General features: G+C 40.1%; 1 protein-coding gene across 1 annotated transcript in view; it reads left to right on the forward strand.

Annotated features, from left to right (window-relative positions):
- Positions 1-1,436: 1,436 nt before the first annotated feature.
- The window catches only part of GNAI2 (G protein subunit alpha i2), a 115,991-nt gene continuing 101,824 nt past the window's right edge, over positions 1,437-15,603 (forward strand). The window contains exon 1 of the mRNA XM_087709265.1: positions 1,437-1,786. Within this exon, the coding sequence (XP_087565391.1) occupies positions 1,669-1,786 (118 nt within the window). The 5' untranslated portion in view covers positions 1,437-1,668. The remainder of the gene's footprint in view (positions 1,787-15,603) is intronic.

The raw sequence follows: 15,603 nt of genomic DNA on the forward strand, positions 1-15,603 counted from the left end.
AAACTTAGTATTCATTTATTTTTATTTATTGATCAAGGGTACATGGCCCGCTATCTTGTGGAAGGTTTTGTGGGAAGGATAGCTATGTTCAATGATACAGCAGTTTAATCATATTTTTATTAAGGCCATTGTTTAAAAGGGAAACTACGATCTCTTCTAATTTCTGGCAAGTTACAGTTTGATTGGATTGTCATACTCAGAATTACAGGACCGATAGAACAGTATTTCTTTAGCAAAATTATTTCAGTCTGATCTGACAGATCATCATAAGTTGTAACTCAGTGCATGTGAATGCACGTCACATTGTTTTTCCAGATTTTTACATGGTTGAGAAGGAATTACTGTATAAATATTGAAAAAGAGGAAGATGATTGCATATAATGTTTGACCTAAACTTTATTGGCACATGATTGTATCACATGAATCACATAGTTCAGCAAAGCAAGTGATTTGGATCAGAGAAACTATTTAGTAAAGTCATGGTGGTTGAGAATTCTGGGAGTCCAAACTATCTCAAAAATAATTAGTACACTTGATGCAGTACATTCTTCGATAGCGAATGTCACTGATAGTAATTTTAATACAAGAAATTTACTATACTTTATGATGGTTATTAATACGAATAGATGCCTTCCGGTTAGGAAATTCACCATGAGGACACTTAAATCACCACGGTGATCATTTCAACTCGTCTACCTCACCGTTAGGCTTGCCAACACGTGATACGCAGCACAACAAAGCATGGAACCACCATCGCGGTCGTTTACGATCACGCTCCCAGCATCCCGTCCTAAAGAGAAGCAATATCCCCACCTTCTATTCGTCTGTGGAGGGACTCGTCTCAATATTCCCCGTTTACATTCCTGACAGATGTGCGCAATCCAATGCAGAAAAATAAAGCAATGGACGTCTCCGGCCGGCCCTTGTACTTCTGACAGATAATACCCCTCTCCCAGCCCAGGAGATGGGGGAGCTGCATTCAGCGGCAGGCCCATCTCGTCTCTTGTGTTTCGGCCATGGCTTAAGCGGAGTCTCTCCCGCAGCCGAAACTTTAGTTGCCCGAATCCCCTCGTCGCGATCCGTCGGGTTTTTGACTTTGAATCTTACAGCGTTGGTCCGCCCCGTCCGAGACGTTCCGGCCGGTCCTCAGACGGCTCCGCAGCGGTGGTTCGCTTTGCTTTAGCGCCAGGCGCCGAGCCCTCCCCCGCCCCTCAGCTTCTCCCTCCACGTCGCTAGTCTTGCAGGGCGTCCCCCTTCCTTCGCCTCTCTCACACCATTCACCCCCCTCCCCACCGTTGCGTATCTGGGGGCCGCCTCTTCTCTCTCCACTTGCTGACGACAAGCCTGCCCAAACTGCCCTCCGTCTTCCTCCCCCCTCCTTCTTTCCTCCCTTCCTCAGAGAGAGAGAGGAGCTGAGCGGAACGGTCCCGCCTCCGGGTCCCCGCCCTTCCCACATCCGAGCCAGCGGCCGCTCAGACCAGCCGCGCCGGCACCGAAGAGGACGAGGGAAAGCAGCCTAGCCGCCCGTGTGGGGGGCAGCGACGACCCCGCCCCACCCCTTCGGCCAGCTCCGCTCGAGCGGTGGTGGTGCCGAGGCAGCCCGGGCTCGCCTCCCTTTTAGCTCGCCAACTCGGTTTCTCGGCCGGCCGGCAGGAGCCAAGCGGCGCCATGGGCTGCACGGTGAGCGCCGAAGACAAAGCGGCCGCCGAGCGTTCCAAGATGATCGATAAGAACCTGCGGGAGGACGGCGAGAAGGCGGCGCGGGAGGTGAAGCTGCTCCTCCTCGGTAAGGTCTCCTTTCCGCGAAAGCGCCCTTCCCCAGACCCCCACCTCCACCCTCACCCGCCCAGCCCCAGCGCTTGGTCGGTGGGGCTCGCCTCCCTGGGGTCCGCTTCCTTGGGAGGAAAGGCAGGTCGGGCTTGCTGCCCAACAAACGGACCGGGAGGGACAAGCGCGCCCACGCCCTGGCCGCCTGGCTTCCGTGCCCGACGTCTGCTTTCCGCCACCTCCCTGACTGCGCCCCCTCTGCATTCGAGGGACTTTCCGCTTCTGCGATCGGCCGGCTGCTGAATCGTTGCCTCGGGCTTTTGGCGGCCGCCATATCCCTACCCTGGGCGCAGCGGGTGAAGGATCCCCGCGTCGTCCCGTTCCCCCCACCTCCAAGACTCCCTTAGTAAGGCAGCCGGGGTTGTTTAGTTTTATGCGGCGTCCAAAGAGTTACAAAGCCCGGGTTGCGGGTGTGTGTGTGTGTGTAGGCAAACCCGCCCTATCCGAGCATCCCATTTTGTTTTCCCAAGCTAAACAACTCGACTCCTCATGACCACAGTTTGGTTCCACCCCCCCTTCCTTCGTCGTGGGCTCTTTTGCTTCTCAGGAGAGCTGACATGGCCATGCTCCCAAATCAGTCTGTAAAATACATCCCCACGGAGACGTTTTTTTCCCTTCCCCTCTTTAGCCTACTCGGTTTCTAAATTTGGCTTGGCACGTCCAGTCCTCAGCTGCTTTTCCTTTATAGTGGGTGATCCTTCTGAAAACCTACCGAGGCCACAACCTTAAAATATGCCTGAGCCCTGAATCCCTCCCCTGCCCCGTATGTTTTTCATTCCTCCCACAGGCCTCACAGTTTTTGTTTCCGTTATCAGTGGATAGCCGTTGATGGTGGCTCCGTATTTGCTACTTTCTGCCACCTGTGGTAGTCTTGAGGAAGAATAATTTCAACTGCAAGTTAGCCACAATTGTTCTAGAAAGCAAACCCTTCTGGTCTCCAAAAGATTATTGCTGTATCATTTCCACCTAGCCTATTCCCTCAGTGTCCCTCTGCAGAGGATGGGAGTTGTAGTTAAAGCACAGCAGATTGGAAAGAAGTTTTCCCAGCAAAGAAAAATAACTTCGTGCCCTCTGAATATTTTGATCGAAGGCTGGGACACATTCTTGTGCACACACACACATAGAAAAAAAAGAAAAAACTTCCTCCCTTTTCCAGCACCTTAAAGCTATAGGACATGAAATTAATTTTGAAGGAACCAGATTAATCTCCAAAACTGAACACTTCAACAAGAGAATAATTATGGAAGCTATCGAAATAGAGAACCCCCCCCCCCAACATGAATAAACGCAATGATACCTCCCGCCTACCAGACATCTGGAAACCAGCCCTGGTAAACAAACGAGCCCCACCCATCACCCAGGCCGTTACAACACAAAACAGCAACGGACCCACAGCCAGCACCAATCAGCACCAATCTACCAATCATGATACAGCTACACATCCAATCAATCCACCCACTTACTGAAACAAAGCCAGCGCTACACACACACCCCTTAAGATTTATAGAAAGACAGCAGCTCCAGCCACACTTTAAGCCAAAAACACCAGCCTGAGGATGGTGAGACCTCACCGAAATGTTGCCAAGACAATCTCAATCGTACATGGGAAAAGACCCGAATACAAGACCAGCATATATCTATCTATCTATCTATCTATCTATCTATCTATCTATCTATCATCTATCTATCTATCTATCTATCTATCTATCTATCTATCTATCTATCTATCTATCTATCATCTCTCTCTCTATCTCTCTCTATCTCTCTATCTATCTATACATACATACACACACACACACACACACATACATACATACACACACATACATACATGCATGCATACATACATAGGTATATAAACATGGGTAGCACCAGGTTGCTTATTAATGTTAAGAATCACATTTCTGCTTCCCCCAACACATCATATTAAGGAATATTTCTTTCTGAAAGCTGTAATTCTTGCTTGTGATTTTGCTTCCCTGTATCCAATTTCAAACATGTTCTGTGCTGGGTTAAAATAATTTAAACTTTTTTGACTTTTAGCTCTCAGTGGGGTTTGGTGCTGTTGCTTTTATAAAAGTTTGCTGTTTTATATTTCCTTCCCCTTTTGTTTGAAAAAAAAAAAAAGAAACCTCATTGCACAAGCTAAAGGAAGTTTAGCCAAACATCTGTACTTTCTTTGTACTTTTGAATAGTTCTTCATTTGAATAGTTGAGTGACCTTCATTTCCATGCATGAAAATAGTTGTCATTGAACAGGAGTGTGTAGGTTAGAGACAGGAATTCTTGAAAAAGGACAATGAGTGGATTGATTTAATATGTGACACAAGATTATTATTTTTTCTGTTATGGTAACAGGGAAACTTATAAAAGAAAGACCTAGCTGTTTCTTGACTAGGAAGGCATGATTGACTCATCAGAAACTATGTGGAGTTGACATGCATAACGACAGATTTTTGTGATGTTTTATCAAGTGGAAATCACATTGTTAATAATTAAACTACAAGATGTAGTGGTGACCCCCAGCTTTCCGAGGGACTAAATTAGACAAATATATGGCTGTTGCTAATCATGGCCCAGCTATCCAAAGCAAAATGTCTTTTAATGCCAGCTCTTGGAAGGGGGGGGGGGGGGTTGTGGTCCTACTCTATTGGTTGACTTCTCAAAGGCATCTTTTTCTTCCCACACTTCTACATAATCAAACAGACATTAAAAAATCATGACAAGCATGAATAGTGTATCTCATTAGAGATGTTGATGGTGAATACATTGTAAAAAGTTTGTTTTGAAGTGAAATCATTGAAACCTAAGTATAAGGAGTCCTTGATTTATGGTGATAATTGAGTCCGGAATTATGATCATAAGTCATGGTTGTTAAGTGGATCACCATATGACTACTCTGCTAATTCTGTGTTTACTTTAAAAATGTGGTTGGAGTGCTCAGCTTGCAAACATGGAATACAAATAAATTAGCTATTCACATTCTGAAAAGACAAATAATATAACAAAGAGACCTATCTTGAATGATGCAGCCTATAGCAAAACCCAAGAAGTAAGTCTATACCCCAATAATACCAGTAATACAGTTCTAAAATAGGAGATATCTTGACTATAATCAGGTTCAATGCTTTATCATTATGTCTATAACTTTCATTAATAAAGGTATGTATATTTTCAGAGGTCATAATATACCCTTTTAAATTACAAATAGTTCTAGTACTTTAAATTATATTTTTTACTTTTGAATCTATATACAGATTTTGCTTTCTTCAATTAGGCATGGCAAAAGTCTCCTAAAGTTAAATAATTATGTGTAACTATATTGAATTGTAATTTCAGGCTAGGTTTTTTTTTCTTAATAGGCATGAATCTATAAAAAAGAAACAATGCTGATTTTGGTTATTAGCTATATTTTTATTATTTAAACATTTAAAATTAAACATGCATTACGATAGAGTAGTTAATTTTAGTGGTGCTATATATTAACAGCCTCAAGCTTTTAATCACATATTATTTGAGTAGAATTCATAGAATCATAGGATTGAAGGGGACATTGGGAATCTTCTAGTTTTGTCCCCTGCCCAGTGCAGGAATCCTCCCACCATTTTTAATTAATGGCTGATCTGCACTTTCTGCACTTTTAGTTATTAAAGTTTATTGAAAAACCTCATAAATTTAAAAACATTTCAATGCAAAGTTTGACCTTTTAAAGAAGAAGTGCAATAATGAGAAAATTTCCACTTCTGTTTTGATAGTGTAAAGAAAGTGGAAATGCGTAAGTATTAAACCATATATTTAAGAGTTATCACAGCTTTTACTGAGAATTTTTTTTCAACCACACTATAAATCCCTCCCTGCCTAATACATAAATAGATGTGTGTTTTTATAGAAATTGTCTACGATGGATGCAGGCAGAAAGATTTTTGTGAACTTTTTAGTAGAATGTGGAATTCGTTTGTCTTTCAAAAATCTGTGACCTTAAACTTGTAGTTTTTCCCATGGGACTGTTGCTTTTATGTCTTTTAACCTAAAGTGTCCTTTGGGAATGAATTAACAGCTTTTTAAATAATTGGTTTAGCAATTTTTGATGTACACAGATGCTTCTGTCATTGAAATGAGAATGATGAATTCCACTTAGTAGCCTCAGCTTAAATAATAAAATGCTGACAGTATAAAAAGGAAATGTTTTGAATCCATTTGAGTTGATATTCATGGACTTTTCTCAGAGAGTGAAAAAGGAAGAGTGTTGCAAAATATAATTTGTTTATTTTAAAATACTTATATGCTGCCCCTCCTTAGGCTAACTGATCAGAAATACAGTGAAAGTTTACACAAATCCTAAGACATTAAATTATCCCTTGTAAAATATATATTAATATTATTTAGACCTTTTAAATATTAAAGCCAGTTTACGTGTGGAATTGAAATGACAAGATACAAGAACGTCTGAATTGTATGGGCTTGCTTGCAATGCAAAAATAATAATGTTAATGATAACATTATTTCCCAGTGTATTGTCAAAAATGTAAATATTATTCAGGTGGACTTTAACAAAGCAAATAGTTAAGAAAACCAATTATTGAATTATAGGTATAATTAAATGCATATAAATGCACACATTCTGTTTTTTACAAGTTGTGCTTGCATGTAATACAAATACATGGTTTGTTTTCAAAGCAAAAACAGCAATATTCCTGAGCTTGTATATCCTATTTCGGCTCTCTAACATGGCATGAGATGAAATGAAATAATTCTGCTGCTGGTTTTGATTAACTGCATTTCAGCCTTACATCTTCACTTAAGTGTAATAAATTTTATTTGTGGTTTGTTGAAGCCAGCCAGGTTTGCAAATTATATTTTGAAATTAGCTTGTTCGCCAACAGTAGTTGAGGCTAGAACTGATCTGTTTGAAATATTACAACAAGTTGAGGTTAATATAAAAGGAGAAGTCAGCTACTTCCACGTTTTCTTTTTGAGTGTAGTTTATGGTGGGAACAGGTAGGCTTGAGAGTGGATTATTTTCATAAAATTAAACCATGGTTTATCATTATGTGCAAATGGAACTGTATTCACAAGTCATTTGAAACTGGATATTATTTAAACCAGAGAACTTGGTGAAATATATTTCTTTTTGAAAAGATAATTTCTCTGGTTTCTGTAGAAATACTAGGGTCTTAGCATCGAATCAATCTGTTTAAGCATTTGTCAGCTAAAAGACACTATTAGTAAATATTATAAAAATTGCAAGTAATAATTTTGTTCTCTCCTAAAAAACACAGTTCATAGTGCATAATCTAAAACTAAAAAGTCCTTTCTCTTAGATACATGTTTTCTGATGCAAATTGAATTGAGTAAAGGATATGTTTAATCAAGTAAGACTTTCAGTGTTAAGTACTTTGCCAATGGCTTTTACAAGAGTTAATGAAATGGGGAGTTCTGTTACACTATTAAAAAAAAGTTATCCAAAAGAATATTAGTAAGTACTTACATATCCCATCACATATTTATCTATATTTGAGGCATGAAGTAACCATTAGTTACTATTTCTATGTTTGGTTGTTCATTTGTTAAATTATGAGACAGTAAGGGTTAAAACAATTGATCATTGGAATGATTTGCCTTCAGAAATTGTGGAGGTTTTAAAGAAGAGACTGGACAACCACTTATCTTTTCTAGGATCTTGCCAGATATTGATGTCAGGCTGATTAATCTGTTGTTTCCTGGATCTATTCTCCCCCCCCCCTTTTTTTTTTGAAGATGTGACCACATCAGCTTTTTTCCAATCCTTTGGTAGTTTCCTGGTACTCCAGGATCTTTGAAAGATATGATACAAATGGTTATGAGATCTCATCTGTCAGCTCCTTCAGAACTCTGAGATGTAATGTGTCAGGTCATGGGGATCTGACCTTGTCTAGGTTTTCTCTTACCATTTTCTTGCTTACTTCGATTTGTATTCCTATTCTGTCTTTTATGTTATTGGTTGGTTGGGCTGTATTTTCTTTTTGCGTAAAAACAGGGAAAGGCAGTTCTGCCTTTCAAAAATGTTTTGAACTTTACTGAATAAGAAAGCAATTAAAAGGAAAATTCAAATGATTTTCTGCCTATTTGTTGTTCTTTACATGGTGCCATACTCTTTAATTGTTTATAAAAAATACAATAAACAGAATAATTCAAGGCATATATTGACAATATTTTGGGAGTTTTATATGCTACTAATCTATCCTTACCAAATTATAAAGAGATGCTTTAATTGCCCTTTCATACTTTGAGGAGATTAAGGACATCTTTGATGAATTCTGTAAAATATCTTGATAGCTAAAGATAGAATTCTGCTGGCAAGAAAATACCGCTCATTAAGCTAGTTGCTTAAAAAAAACAGTTCCCCAAATTTTGAGTATAGTATAGTATAAACATTTTATTGCATTGTGAGACTACTACAATAAATATATATGCACAGTGTCAGTCAATTAATATACTTGGTGACATTTTATGTGCAAGATGAATACACAAAGGGAGTATCATTTGTTATCTCTGAGTCAAAAGTCCTTGGCAATATTTCTGCATCAACATTTAATATGGATATCAAATGATAGTTAAAAAGTCAGCAGGATCAAATCACAGCCATACATACATCCCTGAAGGAGAGTGTAAAAAATGGTTTTAAAAGATATTTAAACCTCCAGTAATATTGAGACAAAGTATTTAATATACTCTTATTATCCAGATAGGGAGATTTTCAATATATGTGTTACTTCTTGAAGAGATAAGGATGCGTTTCAAAAGGAAGCTTGATGATTTGTTATTTTAGAAAGACCTAAATTATATAGAAACTGGTTTATTCCTCAGCTATATTTGGCCCACTGTTATACTTCTGAGTATGTTCTTTTAACTTGTTAAAAGTTACACGAAAACGTGTGCACGTGCGTGCCAGCCAGCTGATTGTCGGGTGCACATGCATGCCAGAACCCAGAAATTCGGTTTTTCCAGAGCGTGATCCCTTCATGTGGGCGGCACTGCTGAAAACTGGCCTGTGCATGCTCGCTGGCCAGCTGATTATTGGGCACCCATGTGCGCTAGAACCCAGAAGCTTGGGTTTTCCAGAGCACGGCCTCACATGATGTTTCTGCACAACCTTTTCAGCACTCAGTGCCAAAAAGATTCGCCATCACTGCCCTAGTGCATCCTTATTAAAGAGACGGATAGGCAGCTCCTTTAAATGGTCCACTCTGGTCACATGACCCAGAGTAGAGCTATTATTGAATTGTTGGAAAAAGTTTCAGAAAGTATGCTTGTTTTTTTCCTAAGCAGATGGTCTCCACTAAGTTAGGATGTCTGCTTTTAACCATGGACTATAAGAGTCTTCAACCTAGTGTCTTATTTAGTGCTTATCAGATTGAATCTAGAAATTTTGGTTGATGGAAACTCTTCCCATAAGAGCCTCTATTTATCATATAAATGACAACTGAGGTTATTAACAGAAATCAAATGATTCATTTATTAATGTATCCAGCAGCCATTATTGTGAAAGTATATATTGAAGCCTTACAATCATTCTCAAGTGATATTGACCTGTATTTTGAGCCTGCATTTTTGTATCCTTTTTTCTTGTTTGAGCAAGGTGATATTTTTTGAAGAACTTAAAAATTATTGTTTCCTCTGGAGGGATTTTTGTTTGAATTTTTCTCTGTACTGCATTCAAAAGATGTGCTAGTAATGCTGGTGTGTTGGGGTTTCATTGTGCATTTACAGGTGAAACTTGAAAAATTAGAATATCATGCAAAAGTTCATTTATTCCAGTAATGCAACTTAAAAGGTGAAACTAATATATGAGATAGACTCATTACATGCAAAGCAAGATAGTTCAAGATAGTCCAAGATAGTTCAAGATAGTCCATGATTTGTCATAATTGTGATGATTATGGCTTACAGCTCATGAAAACCCCAAATCCACAATCTCAGAAAATTAGAATATTGTGGAAAGGTGCAATATTCTAGGCTCAAAGTGTCCCACTTTGAGCCTAGAATATTAAGCCATAACACCTGCAAAGGGTTCCTGAGCCTTTAAATGGTCTCTCAGTGTGGTTCAGTAGGAATCACAATCATGGGAAAGACTGCTCACCTGACAGTTGTGCAGAAAACCATTGACACCCTCCATAAGGAGGGAAAGCCTCAAAAGGTAATTGCAAAAGAAGTTGGATGTTCCCAAAGTGCTGTATCAAAGCACATTAATAGAAAGTTATGTGGAAGGGAAAAGTGTGGAAGGAAAAGGTGCACAAGCAGCAGGGATGACCGCAGCCTGGAGAGGATTGTCAGGAAAAGGCCATTCAAAAGTGTTGGGGACTTTCACAAGGAGTGGACTGAGGTTCGAGTCAGTGCATCAAGAGCCACCACACACAGACGGATCCTGGACATGGGTTTCAAATGTCGTATTCCTCTTGTCAAGCCGCTCCTGAACAATAAACAACGTCAGAAGCATCTTACCTGGGCTAAAGAAAAACAGACCTGGTCTGTTGTTGATGGTCCAAACTCCTCTTTTCTGATGAGAGCAACTTTTGCATCTCATTTGGAAACCAAGGACCCCAGAGTATGGAGGAAGAATGGAGAGGCACACACTGCAAGATGCTTAAAGTCCAGGGTGAAGTTTCCACAGTCTGTGTTGATTTGTAGAACCATGTCATCTGCTGGTGTTGGTCCACTGTGCTTCATTAAGTCCAAGGTCAACGCAGCCATCTACCAGGAGATTTTGGAGCACTTCATGCTTCCTTCCGCAGACGAGTTTTTTTTAAAGTAATCTTTATTAGTTATACATTTTCTAAAGAGTAAAACATACAAATGCAAATACAATTTTAAACATACAACCCCCCCTCCCCCCCCGCGGTGACAGTCATTCACAGCCCAACTTTTTTTTTCCTTCCTCATTGTTAGGTCTCTAAGCCACATCTTCTGATTACAAAATTCAGGGATCTATTACAATACCCATGTTCACTTTTAACTTTCCCCGTTTTAAGTCCCTGCTGTTCTCCTTGTCGCCCACATATACCATAAGTTCCAGCTAAGGTAATGTTCCGTTTCTCCTTTGTCCCTCAGCCAACCCGTCATTCTGTCCATTTCTGCACATTCATAGATCTTTTTAATTATAGCATCTTCCAACGGTATGGTAGTGTATTTCCAAAATTGTGCATAAGTTATTCTTGCAGCCACAATTATATGTAGGCTCAAATGCCATATTGAATTGCTCATGTTTTCTGGTTTAATGCTTAGTAGAAGGTTCTCGGGTCTCCATTCCATGCTTGCCCCGGTAACCTCTTTTAGCCATTTTTTAATCCTTTTCCAGTATTTCGTGGCCTCAGTACAGGACCACCAAATATGGTAGAATGTGCCATCCTTTCTTCCACATTTCCAACACAATGGAGATAACCCAGGAAACATTTTGGCTAACCTCGTTGGGGGGAAGTGCCACCTATAAACCATCTTGTATATGTTTTCTTTGAATGCTGTAGATATTGTAAGTTTAATGGTCTTACTCCATAGATCCCACCATTTGCCCATTTCAATCTCATAGCCAAAGTTTCTCTCCCATGCTATTAGAAGGCTTTTATCCATCTCTTCATTAGCATCTTGGCAGGTCAAAAATTGATAAATCTTCGATAACATTTTCTTGTCTCCGCCAAACAAAATCTTATCTAGCCCCTGAGGGTTTGGGTAGATCCCAAACCGTACCTTATCGCTTTTAAACCTGTTTCTAACCTGTAAATATTCCCACCATTCCAGATTCCTGCCCTGCTGCTCTAATTCCATCTTTGTTTTCATGTTGCCATCTTCTGTCATGATGTCTTTATATGTTATGTTTCTTGTCCAATTAAATACACTGGGATGCGTTAAGGCCTCTAACGGTGTCAACCAGCATGGAACCCTAAAATAGTATTTTTTCCTCATCTTTTCCCAGACCCCCATCAAAATCTTCCGAATATAATGTCCCATGAAGTACTTATGGGGGTGTGTGTCTCTTTCTTGCCAGAGGGAGGCATGCCATCCCTGAGGGAGGTCATGTCTCTCTATAGCCAATAGGCGCCTTCTACTCAACATCACCCAATCCTTCACCCATGTCATAATTGCTGCATTATAATATGCTTCCCAGTTGGGTACTCCGAAGTCTCCCAGTTCTCTACGTTTTTGCAATATTTGGGCTTTAATTCGTGCTTTCTTGCCTTGCCATATAAATCGAGCCACTATTGTCCCAAAAGATTTTTTAAAAAAATTGTCCAATTTAGTTGGTGCCGTTTGAAACAGAAACAAAAATTTTGGTAATACATATGTCTTAACTGTCGCAATCCTGCCCATCAAAGACAGTTGTTTACCACTCCAATTAGTCATATCTTTAGATACCTGCTGTAGCAATTTCATATAGTTATTTACCTTGATAGAGGAACATCTCTCCGTGAGCCAAATTCCCAAGTATTGTATTTTATGGGCCATGTTAATCCCTAACAGGCTTTGTACTTCCCTTTTCTGGTTCAGAGTCATATTCTTAATTAACAGTTTTGTCTTCTCTTTGTTTATACGTAGCCCCGCTATCCTACCGTACTCGTCTATTTTACGTAAAAGTTGTATCCCAGAAGCCATAGGACGAGTTTTATGGGGATGCTGACTTCATTTTCCAGCAGGATTTGGCACCTGTCCACACTGCCAAAAGTACCAAAACCTGGTTCAATGACGGTGGGATTACTGTGCTTGATTGGCCAGCAAACTTGCCTGACCTGAACCCATAGAGAATCTATGGGGCATTGCCAAGAGAAAGATGGGAGACATGAGACCGAACAATGTAGAAGAGCTGAAGGCCGCTATTGAAACATCCTGGTATTCCATAACACCTCAGCAGTGCTACAGGCTGATAGCTTCCATGCCACGCCGCATTGAGGCAGTAATTGCTGCAAAAGGGGCCCAAACCAAGTACGGAGTACATATGCATGCTTATACTTTTCAGAGGCCCGATATTGTTCTATGTACAATCCTTGTTTTATTGATTGCATGTAATGTTCTAATTTTCTGAGATTGTGGATTTTGGGTTTTCATGAGCTGTAAGCCATAATCATCACAATTATGACAAATCATGGCTTGAACTATCTTGCTTTGCATGTAATGTGTCTATCTTATATATTAGTTTCACCATTTAAGTTGCATTACTGAAATAAATAAACTTTTGCACGATATTCTAATTTCTCGAGTTTCACCTATATATGGTTCAGTGAAAGATAAACTTCCTATTTCCAACTTGTGTGAATGTACATAGTAAACACTTATTGCTAGTCTTAAGCATATGGCATAATATTGAACATGTAAGGAAGTCCTTCCTTTTTGCATTCTGTGATGAATTGTCAATTTGGTTATTTGATTTAAATAGCCTCCAATTCCATAATAACTTCCCTGGGTGGCTTTCAACGGTTAAAAGCAATGCAAGCAACATAATATATAACAGATAACAGCCTTAGAATATAGAATTAAATGATGGCCTCTAACTAACAACTTGACCCACATGCCTGGGAACGCATTCATGTCTTAAAAGTCTTTTGAAAAGTTGGTGTGGTTCAGACCAACTTGATCTCGGATGGAAAGGTTTTCCCAGAGGGCAGAGAAAGCAATAAAAAAGGTATGTTTTCTGGTTTCTACAAGATTCCATTCTTTGACTGAACCTACAACAACCTCTCCTGCTGGATCAAGAAGAACAGGTAGAAAGTTGGAGAGAGGAAGAGGCAATCCTGAAATTAACCTTATCCTATGCTATTAAGGGGTTTATAAATGACAACAAGCAATTTGAATTGCACTTCGAAGTAAGCTGGAAGCCAATCCAACTTGCAGAACAAGATGAAAACATTTTTGCATCAAGTTCAGTCATAAGTACTTGTGCTGCTGTATGAAAAGGTGGGGATTATTGGGTTTTGTAGTGGGGTTTCATTCTAGTAAAGCCTCCTGAAATCACTGAGAGTGAATAATATTTTTTAAATAAATAGATGAATGAATAAATGAATGACTGTACCAGCTGTAACATCTGGATGCTCCTCAAGTGCAATTCCACCGAAAGTGCATTATTAATTCACTCAAGAGTAACTAGTGTGTAAGTTAAAGGACTACATTGGTCACAAGGTGAAGATGTGCAAAAGCCCTCCTGATCACCTGCCAGGAGAACCGCAAACATGCATAGCAATTGTGTTTTGGTATAGTGCAACTTTATCCTGAAAAAGAGATGGAAACTCACTGTTTCAGAAAACCTTAAAATCCAAAGCCATTCAACTTTGTTCTGGTTGAACTGAAGTCTTTCCCATTCAGACCCCCATTGTCTTGAAATACTGAGACAGAAACTCCACTACATCACCTGGTTAGTCAGGGATGAAATTTAAAACTGGATACCATCAACATCCTAATGATCACTCACCCCATGCCAGTGGATGGTTTCCTCCAGCAGTTTTATGTAGTTAAAGGGAATGTTGAGCCATAAGGCACCCTGCAAAGAGGTGCAATGGGCTAGACCTTTTTCCTCCCAAAAAATTGATTAGAACTGGCCCCAGAAGGAGGAATACAATGTGGCACTGTGATTCTTGCTCCTAATCCCTAAAGTTCATACAGACAAATAGCATGGCAGTATGAGAAGTTGCTGAGAAATCAAGAAGAATGATCATGACCACACCTCTCTTCCTGCCAGAAATCATCCCCAAGTATAATCAATTCAAGTTTGCCAAGGCCTGGAACCAGGCTGAAAGGGATCCAGATACCTAACTAAATTCTTTCAGAATTCTCCAAAATTGCAGCAGCATTGCCTTCTCAGAAACTTTACTTCCAAAAAGGAAGATTGACGATATAACAAAAATTGTCCTAAAATATTCAATCCAGCAACGGCTTCTTGAGATGGCAAACTACTACCTCCTTCAAACCTGGAGGACCACTCTTCTGACTCAAAAAATAATTTATCACCACAAGGACCTGACTGTGTGTTACTTCCTGGGAAATCCAGGAGAGAAATAGATGTAATATATGGGTGCTAAGCATTTATTTCAAAAACACTCTGACGGCTTGTATCTGCCAGTTGTTGTTCACGATCTGGATACTCTCACATTGCCTACCTCTACTTTAATTGTGCAGCAGCAAGGCTGAACCTGCTAGATTAAAAACTGTAGTTTTAAACTTTCTCTTTCTGAAGCTCTCTAGATTACCATGCCTCAGTTTCACCTGTTGCCTTGGTTTTCAGGTTTGGTGATAGCTTTTACCATCTGTTTTTCAGCGGAATACTTTTACTTTACATCCTTTCATTCATATTTATTCAAATATATTTGTTTTTTTTAATGTTCTAATCAAATTTAGCTGAATAGAAATATTGTTCTCCTGTGCGCTGCTTGAAGAGGAAGGGGAGCCATTAGAATTGTCCCCGGAAAACTTGGTAGTTAGCCCTGGTTCCCCAGTCCAGTCTATGCCTTCGGAACCTGATTCCCCACCTAATCTCCCCCCATGCTTTCAGGGCCAGAGCCTTCCACCATTGAGACAAGATGCCCCAGGGTAGATCAGGGCCCCCAGTTATCATCAGAGATGCAAGAGGTAATATCCGAGCCATTTCTCAGGGCATAGCTGAGGGCCTTCAACGTTGGGACACTTACCCAGACAGCAGGCCCAGGAAAGATGGGGCTGAAGTCAGTAGGCGTAGAGTGAGACATCCATCCCTGGAATCCTCGGTGATCAGCGATCAGTGGGGGAAGAACAGGAACATGATGAGTAGGAATTGTCTGAGATG

This window comes from Thamnophis sirtalis, unplaced genomic scaffold (assembly GCF_051295495.1).
Source record: "Thamnophis sirtalis isolate CommonGarterSnake01/CBP01778 unplaced genomic scaffold, rThaSir2_p1.2 scaffold_3, whole genome shotgun sequence".
Lineage (NCBI taxonomy): Eukaryota > Metazoa > Chordata > Lepidosauria > Squamata > Natricidae > Thamnophis > Thamnophis sirtalis.